This window comes from Ceratotherium simum, chromosome 16 (genome assembly GCF_057802395.1).
Source record: "Ceratotherium simum simum isolate JZ-2026a chromosome 16, ASM5780239v1, whole genome shotgun sequence".
NCBI lineage: Eukaryota > Metazoa > Chordata > Mammalia > Perissodactyla > Rhinocerotidae > Ceratotherium > Ceratotherium simum.
The window spans coordinates 18,560,335-18,579,319 of record NC_141915.1 but is presented as its reverse complement, the minus strand read 5'-3'; the positions used below and the strand labels follow the sequence as shown (position 1 = coordinate 18,579,319).

The following is an 18,985-nucleotide window of genomic DNA, read 5'->3' as shown; positions in this document are numbered from 1 at the left end:
ATTGAGGCCCAAGTGTCCATGGCAGATGTCCACACACTGCGAGCCCCCGGGGGCAGCAGGTACTGTGAGAGAAAGCACCTAGAGGTAGAGAAGCACCAGCCCGTGGCCAAGGGAACCTGGCACCTCTCCCCTCTGCCAACACTCACACACACTCCGGGCTTCTCTTTCAGAGAAGAAAGAAGCATGGCCTCCTCCTCTCTCCTTTCCCATTCTGAGGCACAGAGGGTGGTTCCCAGGGGACCCTCTCCCTGTCAGTCTCAACCTAGCGCCAACCTCTCTAAGGATGGGGGAGGATGAAGGTCTAGGGAAGAAATAACAGTGATAATAGTAATAACAGTTAACCTTTACTGAGCGTATACTAAGTACCAGGCACTGTGCAGAACACTTTACAGGCATTATCTCATGGAATCCTCACAATGTCCCTCTGAAGTAGACACAGGTACGATTCCTACTTTACAAATGAGCAAAAGGAGGCTCAGAAAGCCTCCTTTTGAGGCCTCATAGCAGCAAGTAGCAAGTAGCAAATTAGGACTCACACTCATGTCTTTCCTCCAGCAAGAACCTCCAAGGTTCATGTTAAGGGATGGAAGCAAGCCCTGCCCCCACCCCCTTTGGTTCACCTGCACTGTTGTCCTTCCATGACATCAGCAGCCAGAACAACAGCTTGGGTAGAAAGCAGGGGTTCCCATGGATGACCTGGTCCTCCACCCATGACCCGAATAAGCTTTACACAGAGCTGCTGGAGAGGAACTGGAGCTCTGCAGGGAGTGGCCTGAAGGTCACGCTGCTAGCCAGAGGAAAAGGGGGAGAAGAGCTTGGCAGGGACACCCTGGACCCTTGGGTCCAGCCTCCAGAGAGAGCCCCCCACTACCCAGGGCGGAACAGAAAGCAGCCAAAGTGCCCACAGTCGCTGCCGGCGGCCCGGAGGAAGCAGGTGCACTGGAATGGCTTCCTGCTGCCACTGCAGTTGCAGAAGGGCCCGGGTTCCTCCTCCAACGGCCAGACCTGCTGGAGGCCTCCCTTCCCTGGGGATGCTCACTGCCCCTCTGCAGGCCACTTTGCCATCTGCCTGGCCATCATCATGCAGAGGCTCGAATCTGCGACCTAGTGCTGGTGGCCTGGGGCCCAGGGTGGGGTGGGGTGGGGAGTCAGCTAGACCAGGAAGTACCCAATTCTCGGGGTGAGAAGTCTTGCGGGCCCCACCCCCAGCCTGCCCACACGCACCTCAGCACTGGTGCCAGTTTTGTGGCTGGGGCGGGGTAGTCCTTGGGCGCAGAGACATACAAATGCTCATGGGCACATCTCAGGCTCCTAATACATCTCTGCACCAGGCCAGCCCACATACTCTGCCAACTGCTGACACAACTGAAAACCTTACCCTTGGTGGCTGGGAGGGGTGGTGTGGGGGGAACGGAAGGGACTGGAAGGCAGCTATGTCTCTCCTCACTTGCTTTTTTAAGGAACTTACTCCTCTGGAGTAAAGAGACCTACAGACAGGCAGGGCATTCCCGAGATGCCATCTGTGCCCCTTCCAAGTGTTGGATCCACAGAAATGGAGGAGGCCATGCTGGGTCCACTCTTGGAGAAAGTGAAAGGGGGGATCCCTGACAACACCAAGGACCATCCCTCCCAAGCCCCTCTCTCGTCTGCCAAGCGGAAGGCGGTGGAGGGCTATACTGGCAACACGAAGCAGGGGACAAGACTTACAAAGGCCTGGGAGGTGCTGGGGTTCCAGGCTTCGGAAGAAAATAGCGTTCCAAGGAATGAAGGCCTCAAGCACTAATGGTTTGTGGGGAAGGCGTGTCACAGCCTGTGGGGAGGCTGACACAGTCCCAGGACACTGAGGTTTGGAAGACAGTCCCCTCTCCAAAGCTCTCAAAGTCATGAGTCAGGCCCAGGAGGCCCTGCCCCTCGCCTCTGAGGGGTTGTGTGGCTGCTGGGGCTGGGTGACTCCCTCCCCACCAAGAGGCTCAGAGAGAAGCCCCAAGGCAGCCCTTCTCCTCTGTCCCCACCTTCTTTAGCCACATCTGGGGGAATAACAAAAAGGCCCTTCCTTTCCTAAACGAGCAAACAGCACGAGGAGCCTGGGACATTTCCGGGGTGGGGGTCAGAGGGACACTCACCCGCATGGCCAGGCCTGGAGCAGCCCAGAGCAAGGAGTCTCCTCTCCGATGCTGCTCCGTTAGCAGCTCAAAATAGCACCGGTTGCAGCCCCGCCCCTGTTCCCCTCCCTCTCCCCAGGCCCCTCCCGTCCGGAGCTGCCCTGCCCAACCCTGGCCCGAGCGAGCCTGTCGGAGAGAGTGAGTGGCCTGGAGGACTGCGGGTACCAGGTATGCCGGGAGGGAGAGGGTGATACCGTTGCGTGGAAGGGAAGGAGGTGGCTCTTAGAGCAAGGGCATGAGTGGGGAGCAGGCAGTGTTGGAAGGTTAGGAGCAAGGGACGGGAGGGTGGGACTTTCCTAGTGACACACACCCGGGTGCCCGGACAGCTGAGCTGATATGGCCCCTAAAAATAGCAGAGGAATTTGAGACCTGCAGCCCCCGGCCCCACAGGCCAGGATTGAGACAAGCACATGCGCGTTCACGTACAGAAACACTCCCCAGCACGCATGAACACTGAATCACAGCACAGTGTTCCTGAGAACACACAAATCATAGGCTCACTCCAGCCATCTAATTACTGCGGCAGAGGCCAAGACAACCATTAACGTCACATCCAATATGACACACAGGGCCCCCTGCACACTGTGCCCAAACAGCAGCTGCACGGCCATCCTGTGAAGCGCGGCAAGAGCAGAGACCCACATGATCAGTCTGAGGTCCACTGTTGCTGCCTTGTTGTAATAAATACACTGGGGACATGCATGGAATCAACTGCACTCTCTGCGTATACATCCCTCTCCCTCACACAGCCAGTGACGGCGCAGGCAGAGAGGGTGGGGTAGGTGGGATGTGGTGGGTGGGCCTTGGCTCTGCACACAGAGGAAACCGTGGGTGTCTGGCCAATGAGCAAGGGATGCCAGTTCATGAAGAGAATCTCTGGCCCGGCTCTTCAGTTAGCCCCACAGGATGCTCAAACCAGGGATGGGGACCCCCAAGATGCTGAAATGGGAGCTGGGAGCAGGTGGGAAGGAGCCAAAAGACAGGTCTTTTGAAGCTGTCTCAGAAGCTGTCAGCTCTGCAGAAGAAAGGAAACAGTCATTGCCTCCCTCTTCCTCTCCAGGAAAAAAAAAGGGTAGGGGTGGGGGAGGTGCGAGGAAGCCCTGGAGCAGAGCTGTCTCCTAACCAGCGCCCAACCAGGGTGGCTGGAGACCCCTGGCCTGTCGCCCAGCCAGTCCTGTGAGCCCAGTGGTCCTGTGAATAGTTATTACTCTCTCTGTGAAAAGGTTGGTAAGCACCGGCCGAGAGGACCAAAGCCCAGCTCTGCCTCCTACTACCACTCACTGTTGTACAGTCACACTCGACCATTTGGATGCAAGGCTCGTCCTCTGCTTTCCAGGGAGCCGTGTGTCTCCCCAGGGAGATCGTCTGGCCCTTCTGGGGCATGTGCTGTATCACAGGTCTTCTCATCCCCAGTGCTTTCTTGACACTATGGTGCCAACCTTGGCTGCACACAGAAATCTCTTGTGGGACCTTAAAGATGCTGAAGCTTGGATCCCACCCCTTCCCCCCAGTTTCTGATTCAATTGGTCTGGGAGGGCACTGGGATTTTTTGTGTGTGTGTGAGAAAGATTAGCCCTGAGCTAACGTCTGTTGTCAATCCTTCTCTTTTTGCTGAGGAAGATTGGCCCTGGGCTAACATCCATGCCCATCTTCCTCTACTTTATATGGGACGCCACCACAGCATGTCTTGACAAGCGGTGCATTGGCCTGTGCCCAGGATCTGAACCTGCGAACCCCGGGCCGCCAAAGCAGAGTGCGCGAACTTTACCTCTACGCCACCAGGCCGGCCCCGTCACTGGGATTTTTAAAAGCTTCCCCAGGTGATTCTTACAGGCTGCCAAGGCTGAGAGCGGCTTGACTGCAAGGCCAGCATAAAGCCCAGTGCAGGGGTGCCCATTTGATGAATGAATGAATGAGTGAATGAATGACTTAGCTGTGCGACCCTGGGCAGGTGACTCAAATGTCCCTCATCTGTAAAATGAGGATTATGCTGCACTGACTCTTTCACACACTTAGTAGGAGATGGGTGCAATCTCAGTTAGTGAAAGGGCTTTGGTTCTCCGAGTGTAGTCCCCAGACCAGCAGCATCAGCATTACCTAGGAACTTGTTAGAAATGCAGTTTCTAGGGCCCCACCCCAGACCTCCTGAATCAGAAACTCTGGATGTGGGGTCCAGCATTCGTGTTTTAACCAGTCCTCTATGTGACTCTGAGACCCACTGCTTTAAAGGAATTACTCACGGCGTACCGTGGTTAAGTTAGTGAGACCTCCAGGCCAGACTGCCTGGTTCAGCCTTGGCTCTTCCATGTGGTAAACGATACAACTCAACCCTGTGCTTCCCTTTCTTCATCTGTAAAATGGGGGGAAATAGCCGTGCCTGCCACATAGGGTTATTGTAGGGGTTAAATGAGTACTTTCAAAGCTCTAAGGACCACTGTCCAGTACATAAGTTTTCAGTAAGCTTTTATTATTATCCGTCTGTGATCATTTGGGAGGAAAAAAAGGCATTGTAAGCAAAATTTCCAGGTAACTGAAGCCTACTGCCTTTAAGGGACAAAATATTTCTATTTTAAGTAGTTTTCTAAATTCTATTACTATTTATGATCATAAAAATAACATTCTATAGACTCTCTAACTTTCTTAAGTAAAACACTCTAAACTCATCTCAAACATCTCAAACTCGGAGCTTCCCCTCTCGAACCCAATCGCTTCTACTACATCCCGTACTGAAGGGCACGTTGTCCCCCCTGTGATGACTCCCGACTTCCCAGTCTGGTGTCTGCCCCTCAATGCCCCCAGCCACTCTCCAAGGGCACCAGCTATCCTAGGCACTGCAGTCAACCTGAAGCCTCGCTCTACACCCATGTTAGGAAGGCCAGACATCCTTTGTGTCCGTATATCTGCTTTTTACTTCTTTAGTCCCCTATCCCTTTTGGGCCATCAGCTGTCACTCTGCCTGTCAGTGTGCCTGTCTCTAGCAGTCTCATTTCCTTCTAATACGCTGTTCCTGCCAAAGGCTAGTAAACCAGATAACCAAGCCTGATAGACAGAACAGAGTCCAGAGCAGAACAAGTGGGACATCAGCAGAACTGCAGGCTCTCCAGTGAGTGAAGGGCGTGGGTTTTTACACGCAGACCTAGCATCCTCTATTCTGGCTGCTCGAGGGCCTTCTCGGCATACCTGCCATTCAGCATGCTCTGAGAGATGACTTCTGGGTGACTGAGGCAGCGCTGTAGCTGCGTAGTCCTGTTCTGAATTACTAGTAACCACGTGCCCATCGGCTCCTCTTTTCTATTCGGAGGACTAGCTCCTGTCAGTTATCTCTGAGATGATTGGCGTTACTGACGGAGATCTCTCAAAGCCATTTCACTTCCTTTAGTGGGAAGGGCAGACCTCTTCATTCAGAGGGGAATCGGAAGCCCCGGCATCCCACTCAGCTTCACAAACAACCACAACCAGTCCCTCCGCTGCTCAAAGCTTGGTGCTGTCTCGGGGCCTGGTCCATGTCTTCAATAAGCCTGACCTGTGGCTCTGGGGGCCGTGCGGTCACTCCCACAGCCAGCCAGACCAACCGCGGGCCCCTGGTCACTTCACCTTCACTTTTCTCTCTCTCACTCCCCTTGCCCAGGCCATGAGGCTCTCAGTTTTTCAGCAGAGCTTCCCACGGTTCCCTGCCCTCATCACCACCAGAGCCTTTACTTACAAAGGCCTCTCTACCAGCCTCTCCACCTTGCCCAACCCTCCCCATCTCTCAAGGTCCATCTCAAGTCCCATCTCCATTATGAAACCTTCCTGAAACCCAAGGCCCGCATGATAATGTAGTGCAAAGGGCATGGCCTCGCAGTCAGACACACCCAGGTCTGTCTGTATTATATTCTATATAATACATCTACATGAAAGTATATGTTATACAGTCATGGACAGTATAATAAAAATACACAAAATACAATGTGAATCCCAGCTCGGCCCCTTTCTTGCTCTCTGACTTAAGGGAAAGTTACCTTCTTAGAGTTTCCACTTTTTTATGTTATAATAGTATATCTACCTTATGAGGTTGTTGTGAGAATTTAAAAAGATAGTACATGTAAAGCATGTGGTATTAGGCCTGGCAAATTGTAGGTGGTGATAAAATTATTATTAAAAACCACAGCACTGTCTATACCTAAATATCACCACATACACGTGGTGGTTCTTGATTATACTCAGTGTGGTGCTCTGTTAGATACAGTGGAGTCACATACTACACGGGGTTAGATTCTAAAGTCAGCAGGTAAGGCAAAAATAGAAGATGGTCAAAATTACTCTTAAAAACCCCTTAAATTGCTCACAAAGCATAGTACACATGGTTTTGTATACACTATTCTATATAATACATCTGCATGAAAGTATATGTTATACAGTCATGGACAGAAAAACCCCTTAAATTGCTCACAAAGCATAGTACACATGGTTTTGTATATACTATTCTATATAACACATCTACATGAAAGTATATGTTATACAGTCATGGACAATATAATAAAAATACACAAAATACAATGTTTACAATTTTAGATGACAGTAATATAGTTTCTTACACAACCATATAGTTGAATTTATTGAAGTTTAACGTGTATATGCCACAACCACACAGCATAAACTAACGTTTTGATGGTAATTTACGTGTGTCATATATTTAAGCCTTCTCTCCCCAGAGAGTGGGGATCATTTCCTACTTCTCTTAGATCCCACCCCACTCCCCAGCACTAGGCACACAGTAGGTGTTCAGTAAATATCCACTGGATTTAACTAACTGATCTGCGACAAGCCGGGTGGAATAGAACGGGGAATGAAGGGATATCCAGAGAGAGTAACAACTTTAACCACTCTGCTCTCCCACATTGGTGGTGCGGGGTGAGTGAAAGGCCCTTGGCTGTGTTTCAGGCACTGGGCCAGGGAGAGTGGCTAACAAGAGCTGTGGGCAGGCTAGACAGGAGGCTCTAAGGAGTAAAGGAAGTTGTTCACTTATTCAGCTAGCAGTGACCAAGGTGAACACTGTGAGGAAGCACAAGGCCTGCTTCTTTCTCAGTCTTCTGACCACTAGACTGTGAGATTTTTGAGCCTGGTTTAGAGGGAGACAGTTCAGAAAACATTGAGACTGAGGTTCTAATTAACATCTTAATAAAAGAATACTCCTCTGATCCCATTTGTCTCTCTAGTTCCCCTTTAAATCAAAACTCCTTTGAAAGAAAAAAGGCTATAAACACTGTCTCCATATACGGATAGTAATTGTACAGTGCTTGTATTATTACTAATTTGCAATGTATAAAATGTCACTAACAACTCTATTTTTTTCAAATAATTTTATTTATTTATTTTCCCCCCGAAAGCCCCAGTAGATAGTTGTATGTCATAGCTGCACATCCTTCTAGTTGCTGTATGTGGGACGTGGCCTCAGCATGGCCCGAGAAGCGGTGCGTTGGTGCGCGCCCGGGATCCAAACCTGGGCCGCCAGCAGCGGAGCACACGCACTTAACCGCTAAGCCACGGGGCCACCCCACTAACAACTCTTTAGGTAGGGCAGTTAGGGGGAGTCTTGTTTCAAGCACTCAGCTTTCAGGGCTGGGGAGAGCCTGGAGCACCTATGCTTCCTGGAGTAGGAGGGCTCCCTACACCACAGTGACAGGTGCATTCTCTCTAATGGTCACTTCAAAAGTTCCTCAGCAGTGCCTTCAGCCTCTTGGGAAGGATTATCTTTTATTCCTTTTTTTTTTTTGGTATGCAACAAATGTCTTCTCTTTTATGAAGTAACAGTGTTAGTAGACAGTGACTGGTGTCCTTTAAGTTACCAAATTTTTTTTGAAATTTTACTGGGCATCGATGACCAGTGGATCCCAAAGTGGAAATGGACAGACCCCCTTAAAGAAGCCTAAGGACGGCCGCAGGGAGGGAAAGGAGGGCTGAGAGGAAAGCTACCCTGGCCAAAGGTGCAGGCCCAGGTCTGGGCCCAGATACTGTGGCCCTCGGGGCAGGTCACAGCGAGCGCAGACCAGTCCTCCCCAAACCCCGGCTGCGCCCGCTTCCCGCTTCCGCCTGGCGCAGGGGCGGGGCCGGGGGCGGGGCCAGGTGCCGCACATGCGCCCAGAACCCCGAGATGCACCCGCCCTGCAGCGCCGCTAGAGCCCGGCAGAGGGCGACCGCCCCCTTCCTACCGGCCGCCGGCGCCGAGGCCGCGGGATTTCACCTCCGCGGGGGCCGGCCCGGGCCCCGCCCCCAAGAGGCGTCCCCCGGGAGCTCGAGACTGAGGGGGCTGCAGCGGCAAGATGGCCTCTCGCCTCACCCTAGAGGGATACGGCAAGAAGAGGCAGGGATAAGCTCGGCGCCGACTTTGCTTTCATCACTGCTCCATCCCCAAAGCCCAAAACAGTCCCTTCATATAATAGGCACTCAGTAAATGCCTGTTGATGAAATAAAATGGACGGATGAATGGATGACTACATGAATAAACAGAAGACTCCAGGGAGGCCTTGAGCCTCTGTGGTGTGGAGAGGTCTGGGACAAGCAATTCAGGAGGGTCAGTGGGCGTGGGGTGAGCAGCCCTAGATCACTGCCAAGAGATGGTCACCGAGGCTTAGGGCTCAGCACTCCCCCAGCCCCTGCCTTGAAACACCCAAAGGTTTGCTCAGAGCCTGGTGACACCACACCATCTCACGGGCACAGAGCCCCAGCAGGGACGTCTGGGCTTGTCCCCTCAGACTCAGGTCCTGGCTGCCTGCAGGGACCACCTGACTGGCAGCTCCAGTAGGCTTCTGCTCCCTGAGGACTCTGGCTGCTGGGGATTTCCTCATGCCCCCTGGGGATTTCCAAACTGCCTCTGCTTCCCAAGGTCCCACAAAGCCCAAAGCAAAGGGCCAGGCTTGAGGATGGTTTCCCTAAATCCTCCACACCCCTGCCCGAAATGCACCCCACATGATATTCCCATCCCCACCCCCTCTGGCAGACATGAGAGAATAAGCATAATGAAGTATTGTTCTTCTCTTTTTCACACAAACGACAACTCTTCTCTATTCCCACAGAAGAAAAAAATGAAACCCAGTTTAAGGGTCAGCCACACTGATTTAAATAAAATATCAGTGAGGTCTTCCGGGGTTTGAGAGTTGGAGGCCTGTAGTGCTTATTCTCTAAATCAGAGAGGTTCCTTTAGATAAGCCTCAGGTTCCTTCAAACACTGGACATTCAATAAAAGTTTGAGGATCTGTGTTTACCTCTGGAGGTCCCTATTTGGGTCTGTTTCTAGAACTTTTTGAAGTAAAAAGTAAGGCACAAACCCAATCTCCATAGAAGCAGGAAGGAGGAAGCAAAAGCTTCTACTTTTCCAACCAATCTACCACCTCCGCATTAACAGACCCGGCCAAATCCACCAGGGCATGTGAGCACCTGTGTGTTACAAAGCTGGGCAGAAAACATGCCTGGCGAGGTGGGGAAGCACTGCCCCAGCTGTGGCGACACACAGCCAGAGACCTGTTGGCCCTGGGGCATCAGGATTCCAGAGTTGGTGAAGTGTAGAAATTGCCAGAGAGGACAAGCCTTCCTTCCTGAGAGGAAGGGAAAAGGCCGCCATCCCCAGCCTGACCAGGGGGACTGCAGGAGGAGACAAGCCTCCAAGAGCATCCCATCATTTCTTTCTGAGAGCTGTCTAGAGCTGCACTGCTCAATATGGCAGCCACCAGCCATGTGTGGCTATTTAAATTGAAGTTAAATCAAAATAATGGGAATACTTCTGTTTAAATCAAAATAAAATAAAAGTTAAAATTCATTACACTGGCTACATTTCAAGTGCTCAATAGCCACCTGTGGCTAATGGCTACCAAGTTGGAAAATACAGACTACAGAACATTTCCATTTCTGTAGAATGTCTTATTGGACATGTCTGGTCTAGAGGATCCCCCTTTCAGTTTGTCCTGGGCATCCTTGCCAAAGACTCCTCCAAGTGTTGCCCCTGACCACCTGCTGTCCTCTCCCACCTCTGCCCCAGAGTCTGCTTAGACTCCTGTCCCCATGTGCCTTGCCTTGACCCCTAGGCCTCAGAAAGAAGTGGGGGAGGGGACCGTAGCCACAATTTTACACCCAGCCTGGGAGCAAAAGCCAGATGCAGAGGGGCTGAAAAGGCAAGTCTGAATGGAAGCCAGCCCCCACCCCAAGGCATCCCAGGCCTGGGAGAAAGCCCCTCAGTGCCACACAATCGTTCCTTGTTTCTGCAGTGTCTGGATCATGCTTGGGTAAGACATCTGGAATGTAGTGGCCTGAGGGCTTCCCCACATCACCCGCTGCTGGACTCATCTGATGTTAGTGCTCCCAGGGACAGAAGTCCCAGCAGAACTCTGACTTTCAAGGGCAAATAAGGCCAATGAAACCTCGTCCTGAGCAGCATGCCAGGAATTCTGCGATGGGGCAGTGAGGACCATAACCGGACACCTCTTTGCATCGCCAGCTGGATGAATCATATGAGGAAGAGGGGGAAGAGGACATGGTGGAGAAAGGATTCCAGGGCATGCTCACCATGCCAGAGAGGCTCAAACAAGCTCCCCAGCCCTGAATCCACGGGGATCAAGGGAACGGGGCATGAATATGACTGCTATCACATTCTAACACAGGCACTTAATTTGAAAGGTTTGGATACAGTAGTTAGAAAATCCAAGTGGGAGCATCTGGGTAAGCTCGTAGGTGTGATGGGAGGAGAGAGAACAGACCCGGGAACTGGCAGGTCAGGGCTGCCTCTCTGTTCTGTGCCTCCATTCTGTCCTCAATTCCTACTGGGCCCGAATCCAGAAGGGCTATCAGAGGCAAGACAGGCGTGAAGAAACAAAATAGGTTGTAGAGAAACCACAAAAAAGTAGAGTTTGTTCAACTGGAAGACAAACAGGTAGAAAGAAGCCTGGTATTCCAAAGGTACTGGCATCAGCCAAGAATTTGAGTGGAGGAAGTCACAGGAAAAGTAGCACAATTTTAAAAACTGGCATCAAACTATAGACTAGATTGGAAGCCCAGGGCAAAATCCCACTGTGAGGCTACTGTGTGGCCCTGAGGAAGCTTGGGGACCAATCTGGGCCTTATTTCTCTGTCTTCACCTGGAAGGCCCTTTGGGCAAAAGCACCATCCTGGGGACAAGAGTAAAGCCCCCCACCCACCACCCCACCCGCCACCCCACCCACCGTGAGCAGAGCTGAGTCATCAACAGGCCTGTGGCATTCCTGTGGGCAGATGGCCCATCGAGCTCCCAGGCATCAAGCGCTTCCCAACACGTCAGAGACAGATTAACGATGATGATGACAACGCTCTTCTAAGTGATTTATATGTATTGATTCATTTAATCCTCAAAACGACCTTACAAGGAAAGTACTATTATTATTATTATTTTACAGATAAGGAAAGCGAGGCACAGAGAAATTAAATAATTTGCCCAAGGTCCCCCAGCTAGTAAGCAGCAGAGCCAGGATTCCAACCCAGGAGTCAGCTCGAGTCCATGCTGTTCCCAATATGTACCAATGTATTAACAATACATACACAATCATATGCAACTCCCGACTGGTGGGCCCTTCTGCCTATGCTGTCATCCTCCTGTTTTTCCTCCCCAAGATGAGCTGAAAGCAGTTTCTACAGCCAAAACCAGCCCTTCCATCCAACTTCATATTTGCCAAGCATCTGTTTCTACAGCAACAATAAGAACTGCAGTTTTTGGATTTTGAAGAGACTGGGTGGGGAGGGAGGGTAAGGGATGCTTTATAGCAGATGTCCCTCTTTCAGGGGCACAGAAGAGAGATCTTAAAACCAGTTGTCTAAGGAAGACACAGGGGCTGGATGGGGAACCCAGGGCCCTGATAAAAGCTGGAAAACTCCGCCTGCCCCTGCCCCAGAGACTTAGTCCTCTGGTGTGAGGCCAGCCTTCTGCTGCACAGAGAAGGTGAGGGCTAGTTAGAAGGACTGGAAGCTAATGGCAGAAATGCTTTGGAAGAGTATGGGAGAAAAGGACAGCCCAGACTAAATTCTACAGTGTGTGTCCCAAGCCATTTCCAAGCTGGGTGTCCTGTCACAGAGCCCAGTTCTGCTCTCCAGGTCAGGGCCAAGTAATGACGGGTGGGGGCAGAGAACAATAAAGAAGGCCTGCGAGAGGAATGCAGACAGGCATGCGTGTGCCCACGCAGGGTGGTTCACCTCCCACGAGGGAGGGCGAGCGCATTTTGGGTGGGGTGGTCACGCTGGTACCCCTCGCCTTCTCCACGCCTAGGCCTCATTCCTGCCTCCTGCCCCCAACCTCACTTAAACAAGAAGCTCCTGTCATTGTTCTGAAACCCCGAGGCCAGAAGCAGGACCTTGCAGACTGCCAGTGCAGTGGGGGCTCTGCCAGGCAAAGCCAAGTGCTGAGGGGAATAGGGATGTTTGCTGGTCACTTGATTCTGGGAAGACAGCCCACAGCTATCCCCCGGGCTTCTCCGGCGGCGGGCCCAGTTTCCCTCTTGCCCCTATTGATCTTGATGCATGGCCAAGCGAGTGGGGACTCGACCTCACCCTGTGCTTGTGTCCTTTAGAACTTAGGCCCCTCCAGAGAAGGATGCAAGGCTGTGCCAGGCCCAACCCAGCCTGGGTCCCCAGTGCCTGAAGTGCCAGGCACACGGGCTCTCAGAGCCTGGACAGCTCCAGGAAGGGCGAGGTAGAAGATGCCAGCCCTCCCGGCGAGGAACCTTTCACTGCTCTGAAGCCAGTGCTTCTGCGATCAGCTCCACAACTAAACCAGCCCACAGAAGAGGGAGGCCGGTGGGGAGGGGCAGGATGCAGGCCCCCAGCAGGAAGAACTAACATAAGGAGATAGTATCAGACCCTTCTCCTTGCGAGGTCTCTGCAAGGCTTCACTGGAATCTCCAGACACTTCCCTCTTGATGTGATGGGGCTGGGCATGAAGCTGGGTGTCCCAGAGAGTCCTGACCGTCTCTTGCTGCATGACAGTGCTGTCACTGCTTGGCCTCTAGCCCATGCCACCCTGGGCTGAGATCTATCTTTTTATAGATGTCTTCTGTCCTAGCGAAAGCACAGGCTCCCTGATCACAGGGATGGCACCTTCAGCCTTTCTCCTCCACAGAACCAGGCCCACAGTGTGACATGGAGCAGGTGTTCACCAAGGCTTCGTGACATCCTGCCCTGATTGTGCCCAGGCTCCAGGCCATTCACACCTGGCCTTCCCTACAGCCCAGAGCCATGCCCCCTCCCCACTCCACTCCACTCCACACCCAGCCCTCTTCTGCTCCAGAGCCAGGGGCAGCCTCACAGTCCCGCTGCCAGAGAAGAGAGCCCAGGAAGTGCCCTGGAAGAAATCTCCCTCACTGTGGGTGCCCTGCATGCCACAGGGCCTGGTAGTGAGAGAAGCTGGGGAGGGAGGGAGGAAGTGAGTCAGCTCCTTGCAGAAATGGGAATGGGAGGGAGGAGCCAGCAGAACTGAGATCAGGGGGCAAAGGGCACAGGGGCCGGAAAGGTCACTAATAGAGGGAACTGGGAACCACGCCCCGGAGGCGTTGTGAAGCCCATGGAGTCGGGGACAGATACGGGTGACAAACTCAGCAGTGCCACCTCCTGCCAAGGCTGGGTGGCCCCCATAGGCCAGAGAACCTGGATCTGGCAGGCACAGCCCCACCTGAGGATGGAATCCGAGGTGGCTCCCTTCCTGATTCACATACCGGCTGGAGGAAGTGAGGCCTTGTGGGATATGGCCAGCCACGTTCTCTCCTCACTGAGGTAGTCTCTGGTCCCCAAGGCCTCCCACTGCCTCTTCTGAGTCCCACAGTTCCAGAAGCCCAGGTTCCCCCTGGCCCTGTCCAGTAGGGAAACAGACGTTTGCATCTCCCAGACAGGATGGAAACTGAGCCCGGACCCCAAGAGCAGAGCTGTTGGGGCTGTTCTAGCATCAGCCCCTGCCCTCTCCAGTAGCCCCTGCCCATGTGGGAGCTGTCCCCAGGCTCCAGCTGGAATCTGTTGCTCTGACTGGGAAAAATCTTTGCTGTGAAAATTCCCAGCCTGCCGACATTCCAGCACGCAGGCAGCCCAGGGAAAGCAGCAGAAAGGAAGACGAAGCCTTGAGCCCTGCCGGGCTACATTCCAGCCCCTCAGAGACCTGCAGTCAGTAAGACAGGCACATTCCTCCAGGGTCCCCTGGGCTGGACACTGTGTGACCCCATGTGACCCCAAATCTGCTTCTCACCCAAGCCTGGTGCCTTCCTGGAGGCTCCAGTGCAGGGCATGAGGCAGGCTGTCCCTAGGACCCTCCTCCTAGAGCCCCTTGCAGGCTCCTGCTCCTGGATGCCTAGAGCCCATCTCCCCTGCACTCCTGAGAGAGACGCAGAGTGCCTAGGCACACAAGAAACAATCAGGGAGTAGAGACAGGGCATGGTAACGTACTGTAGACAAGTCATCAAGGCCAGTCGGGGGGAGGATTCTAGGAAGGCAAACTGAGTAAAACAAGGAAAAGCAGACAGAGAGAATGGGAAACCAGTTCCTGCCTAGAGAACCATCCTCTTTCCTTCACAGAATAGCCACTGCTCTCATGAAGTGCTCCAGCCCTGGAGAAATGAGAAGATAACCAATTAATGACAATCTTGAATGCTATGAAGGAGAAGGATGGGGTACAGTCAGGGTGCAGACCTGACATGGTCTGAGAGGATCAGGAAAGGCTTCCCTGAGGAAGTGATATTCAAACTGGGGCCAGTGTGAATGAGTGCATGAGGGTGGGCAGGGAAAAGCATTATAGAGAAAAGGAACTGCAGGGACTCAATGGTAGAAGCCAATGAGAACTCCGCGTTACACACCCACTACCTGCTAGGCACTATGCCAGGCTGTGCTCCTCACCTTTCTCCCACAGTGCACACTAGGGAACAATAGTGTTCAGCAACAGCGGAGGACATGTTCTTGCAAGCAAGGGTCAAAAAGGTGAGGGGGCAACGTCCCTGCCCTCCGGGATGCAACAGGGGAGGTGCGTAAGGGGCAAAAGTGTGCCCCTCCGCCATCCCTGGGGGACCACACCCAAATGCTGCCAAGACAGATGCTGCTTCTCTTCCTAAGGCTTCCCACAGCCACCTGTCCCAGGACGTCTCCCTAATCCCTACAGGATTAGATCCCGCCTGCCACCCCTTGAGCTCACTTCCTCAGGCGAATCCTCAGGAGAGACTGAGAGCAATGGTCACACCCTTCTGCGACTCACTGTCCACAGAGCAAGAGTGGCCAGTCACTCCTGGCTTCCCCTTCTGGAGAAGAGGCTTCTAGTGAGAGGAATCAGAAGGGCCTAGGCCTGGGCAGTGGGTGTGTAAGAACATCCAGAGACTGCCTTCCCCACCCTATACAGCAAACTAGTGACGAGTGAGGAGCTGATGCCCTGAGATCAAATCCGCACGAGTCACTTAATAGCTGTGAAATCTTAGGCAACTTACTTAACTCAACCTCTCTGCAATCCAGTTTCCACATCTGTGAAATAGAGATTATTATAGTACCTACTTTAAAGGGTCGTTGGGAGAAGTAAACGAGTTAACATATATAAAACATCTAGAACGGTCCCTAACATGTAGTGACCACCAGCCACGATCCTCATCCTTGCTATTTTTCATGCTCTTCCCTCAAGGCACTTCTGTTCAGCTGAATCTTTACTGGATCAATTGAATACCACTTAGGGAGCATATAGGTGCCACACATAGTACTGGGAGCCACACAGAACACTGGGCAAACACCCTACGTTCTTCCCTGCCCCAGAGCCTGTGCAAGGCGGCTGGCTGAGCTGTGCAAGGGCAGAACGCTATGCCCTGATTCTGAAGAACATGTGGCGAGAGATTAAGGGAGCCAGCCAGAGTGGTGACCAGGTCTGAGGAAATAGTTTCCCAACCAGATGAGAGCGAACAACTGAAAAAATCAGCTTTGATGACACCGTCTCCTGTATTTAACAGAATAGAAGTTGCTGCCAAATACCACCCAGGACTCGAGGGTTGGCTGGGGCCCCCCACAAACTGCACAGCAGGAGGTGGGGAGTCATGAAGACTCCACTCCTTCGTAGTGACTGTCTGGCACGGTGGGCACCCACAGTGCTGCTGGAAGCCTGGGACACATCTGTACCCACTGCCCAGCACTGACAATGGAGGCGCCAGGGAGCCTGCCCAGGCAGCAGGGGAGCCCCTTCCCCAATGGAGTCACCGGTCCCCACCCCTACAGATGCTGCTCTCCCCGCCAGGCTACAGTGAGGAGAATCCAGCAGCTTAGTGTAGTGGGGTGGCGGGAGCCCTGCTGGCAGGCGGAACGCGTGCTTGTGGTTTCTGGGAAACGCTGTAGAGATTTGCAGCATTTTTAAAATACTTGTGTTCCCACCCGCCACACACCCCCCTTCACCCCACTCCTCACCCACCCCCAGTCTGGGTGTTTGCATATCTGGTATTTTCCAGAACCATTTCAATGTAAATAAGAAAGATTAGAAGGGAGCAGAGGGCAGAGTGGCCAAGGGTATCAGGGTGGGCCAGAGGGGTTCTGGCCAGGGCCAGAAAGGGCCAGGGCAGCCTACCTCAGTCAAGGCCCTGCCCCCGCCCCAGGGCTCCAAGCTGCGCCTGCAAAAACAACCAATGACCATGACATGTACCCACATCCAGTTCAATGTGGTCCGGGCACTGTGCCCACCACCCACGGGCTGGGTGGCCAGGGCACTCTGGGGCTGCAGTTCGTCTAGCATCTGATTGGAAAGAAGGCAGAATGGTGCCTCTGAGGACAGAGAAGGGAGATCTAGCAGAATAGAAAGACCTACTGTACCCCTCTATCCTGCTGGGCCCATGCACCCCACTAATCCAGGATAGATAACCCCCCAAAATGCTCCAAAGACCCTTCACCAACGAGTTCTCATGCCCTTGACACCCACCCACTGGCCCCTCATTACCAAAAGAACTCAGTTTGGGTTCTACTCTGAGCCCCCAAGCCAGGGCTCTCACACAGTGAAACTCTCTGATGCCAGATGGGCCTGAAGCTTTGGCACAAAATGAAGTTAAAATTTCCTGTTTAAAAAACAAAAAACAAAAACCCCTTCAAGGATCATTTGGAGTAACATTAGGAAGAGAAGCATTCTAGAACACTGAGCCCAGGCAGCACCCAGCTGCTCCACTACCACCAGAACCCCTGGGAAAGCCCATTGCTCAGAAGCTGGCCTGGCAGACCTGGAAGCAGCACAATTTCGAGTCTCTCCTTGGAATCCTGTAGGCCCTACTCCTGACAGCACCCAGGGGTCCTGGGGACAAGGGTGATGAGGCTCAAACAGTTTCTACCCAGGGGTCCAAGGCTTACACTATGGCAAAGGGGCCCCTGCCCTTCTCCCAGATGCAGGTAACCCTGACTGACCAGTCTCCTGCAAGGTCACTGATGACCACACCTGCAGGCCTGAGAAGCTGGTTCTAAGAAGCTGGAAAAAGCTAGGGAGGACCCAGCATCCCACCTCTCCCTCCGTCTGGCTATCTTTAAGGATAGAGCCACAGAGAAAGAGTTTGGACAAAAGCATCAGGAGTCCCCATTGGACAGAAAATCTTACCAGGAGCAAGGATGGCAGAGTACTAGGATGGATTAATTAAGGAAGCTGCAAAATTACCTTTCCAGGATGGCTTTAGAGACTAGGCAGAGGGAAGGGTCCAATCTTCCTAAGAATTTACTACCTGCCAAAGTCCTACATAAGTAATCTCAGCTAATACATAAATATGTTTATTTTACCTAAAGACCCACAAAGTATAGTATATAGACTAAACAACAAGTCTCCCTTCAGTCAATCTTGTTCTCCTCCTCAGAGAAAACTGGAGTTAGTTCATTGGATGTGCATCCTTCTCTGATTTAGTCTTCTCAGATTCTGGGAGGATAGAATAAGGCCCTAGAAATCAAGGGTCACTTCCTCTAAGAGGCCTCTCCTAATTGCCACCCCTCTCCCTAGGTAGAACTGCCCACTTCCTCCTCCCCGGCCTGCTGTACACCTGTACAGACTTCTGAGAGAGCAGTTGCCGTGCTTGGTCGCATTTCTTTACTTAGGTCTATGCTTCCTCAAGGAAAGACTACACTCGGCCCTCCATATCTGCAGGTTCCACATCTGTGGATTCAACCAACTGTAGGTTGAAAGGCCTACGATGGTTGCGTCTGTACTGAACATGTACAGACTTTTTTTTTGCCATTATTCCCTAAAAAACACAGTACGGCAACCATTCACATAGCATTTACATTGTATTAGGTATTATAAGTAATCTGGAGATGATTTAAAGTGTACAGGAGGATGTGCATAGGTTATATGCAAATACTATGCCATTTTATATAACAGACTTGAGCATTCACGGATTTTGGTATCCGTGGGGGTCCTGGAACCCATCCCCCGAGGATCCCAAGGGAGGACTGTATATTTTATTTACTTAATCCCCCAGGGCCCAGTACAGTGCCTGGTCCTTAAGCAGACTTCATTAAATGTTTAAGGGAATGAGTAACTGAGGCTCAGAAAAGTTTGGTAACTTTAGCAAAACTCAAAAACAGGTCTTTCTGTCTCCCAAGTCCATGCTTTTTCCACTATAACATGCCCTCTCCCAGATTCTCCTGAGTCTGGAGGTGGTTTAGATGGATGTGATGACCTCTTAAGGAACCTTACAGCCCTATAGCCTCTGAGTACAAACTCCAAGTTCCAACGGGAGAAGAAACTGTATCACAGATCTCAGGCAAATGCCTGACAGCTCCAGCGGGCTCAGGAACTAGACCTGACTGGGAGGGAGTGGCAGACTTTCCTTTAGACTCCCACCTCTCCCCTCCCACCACATCCT

General features: G+C 52.3%; 1 protein-coding gene across 9 annotated transcripts in view; it reads right to left on the bottom strand.

Moving 5' to 3' along the window:
• MYO18A (myosin XVIIIA) overlaps positions 1 to 18,985 on the bottom strand; it is a 96,382-nt gene that overhangs the window by 61,360 nt on the left and 16,037 nt on the right. The window contains exon 1 of one of the 9 annotated variants that reach the window (XM_087440705.1): positions 2,124 to 2,194. The exons of the other annotated variants lie outside the window; for them this stretch is intronic. Within the exon in view, the coding sequence (XP_087296831.1) occupies positions 2,124 to 2,129 (6 nt within the window). The 5' untranslated portion in view covers positions 2,130 to 2,194. Of the gene's footprint in view, positions 1 to 2,123; positions 2,195 to 18,985 lie in introns of those variants that run through there. 9 annotated transcript variants of the gene reach the window in all.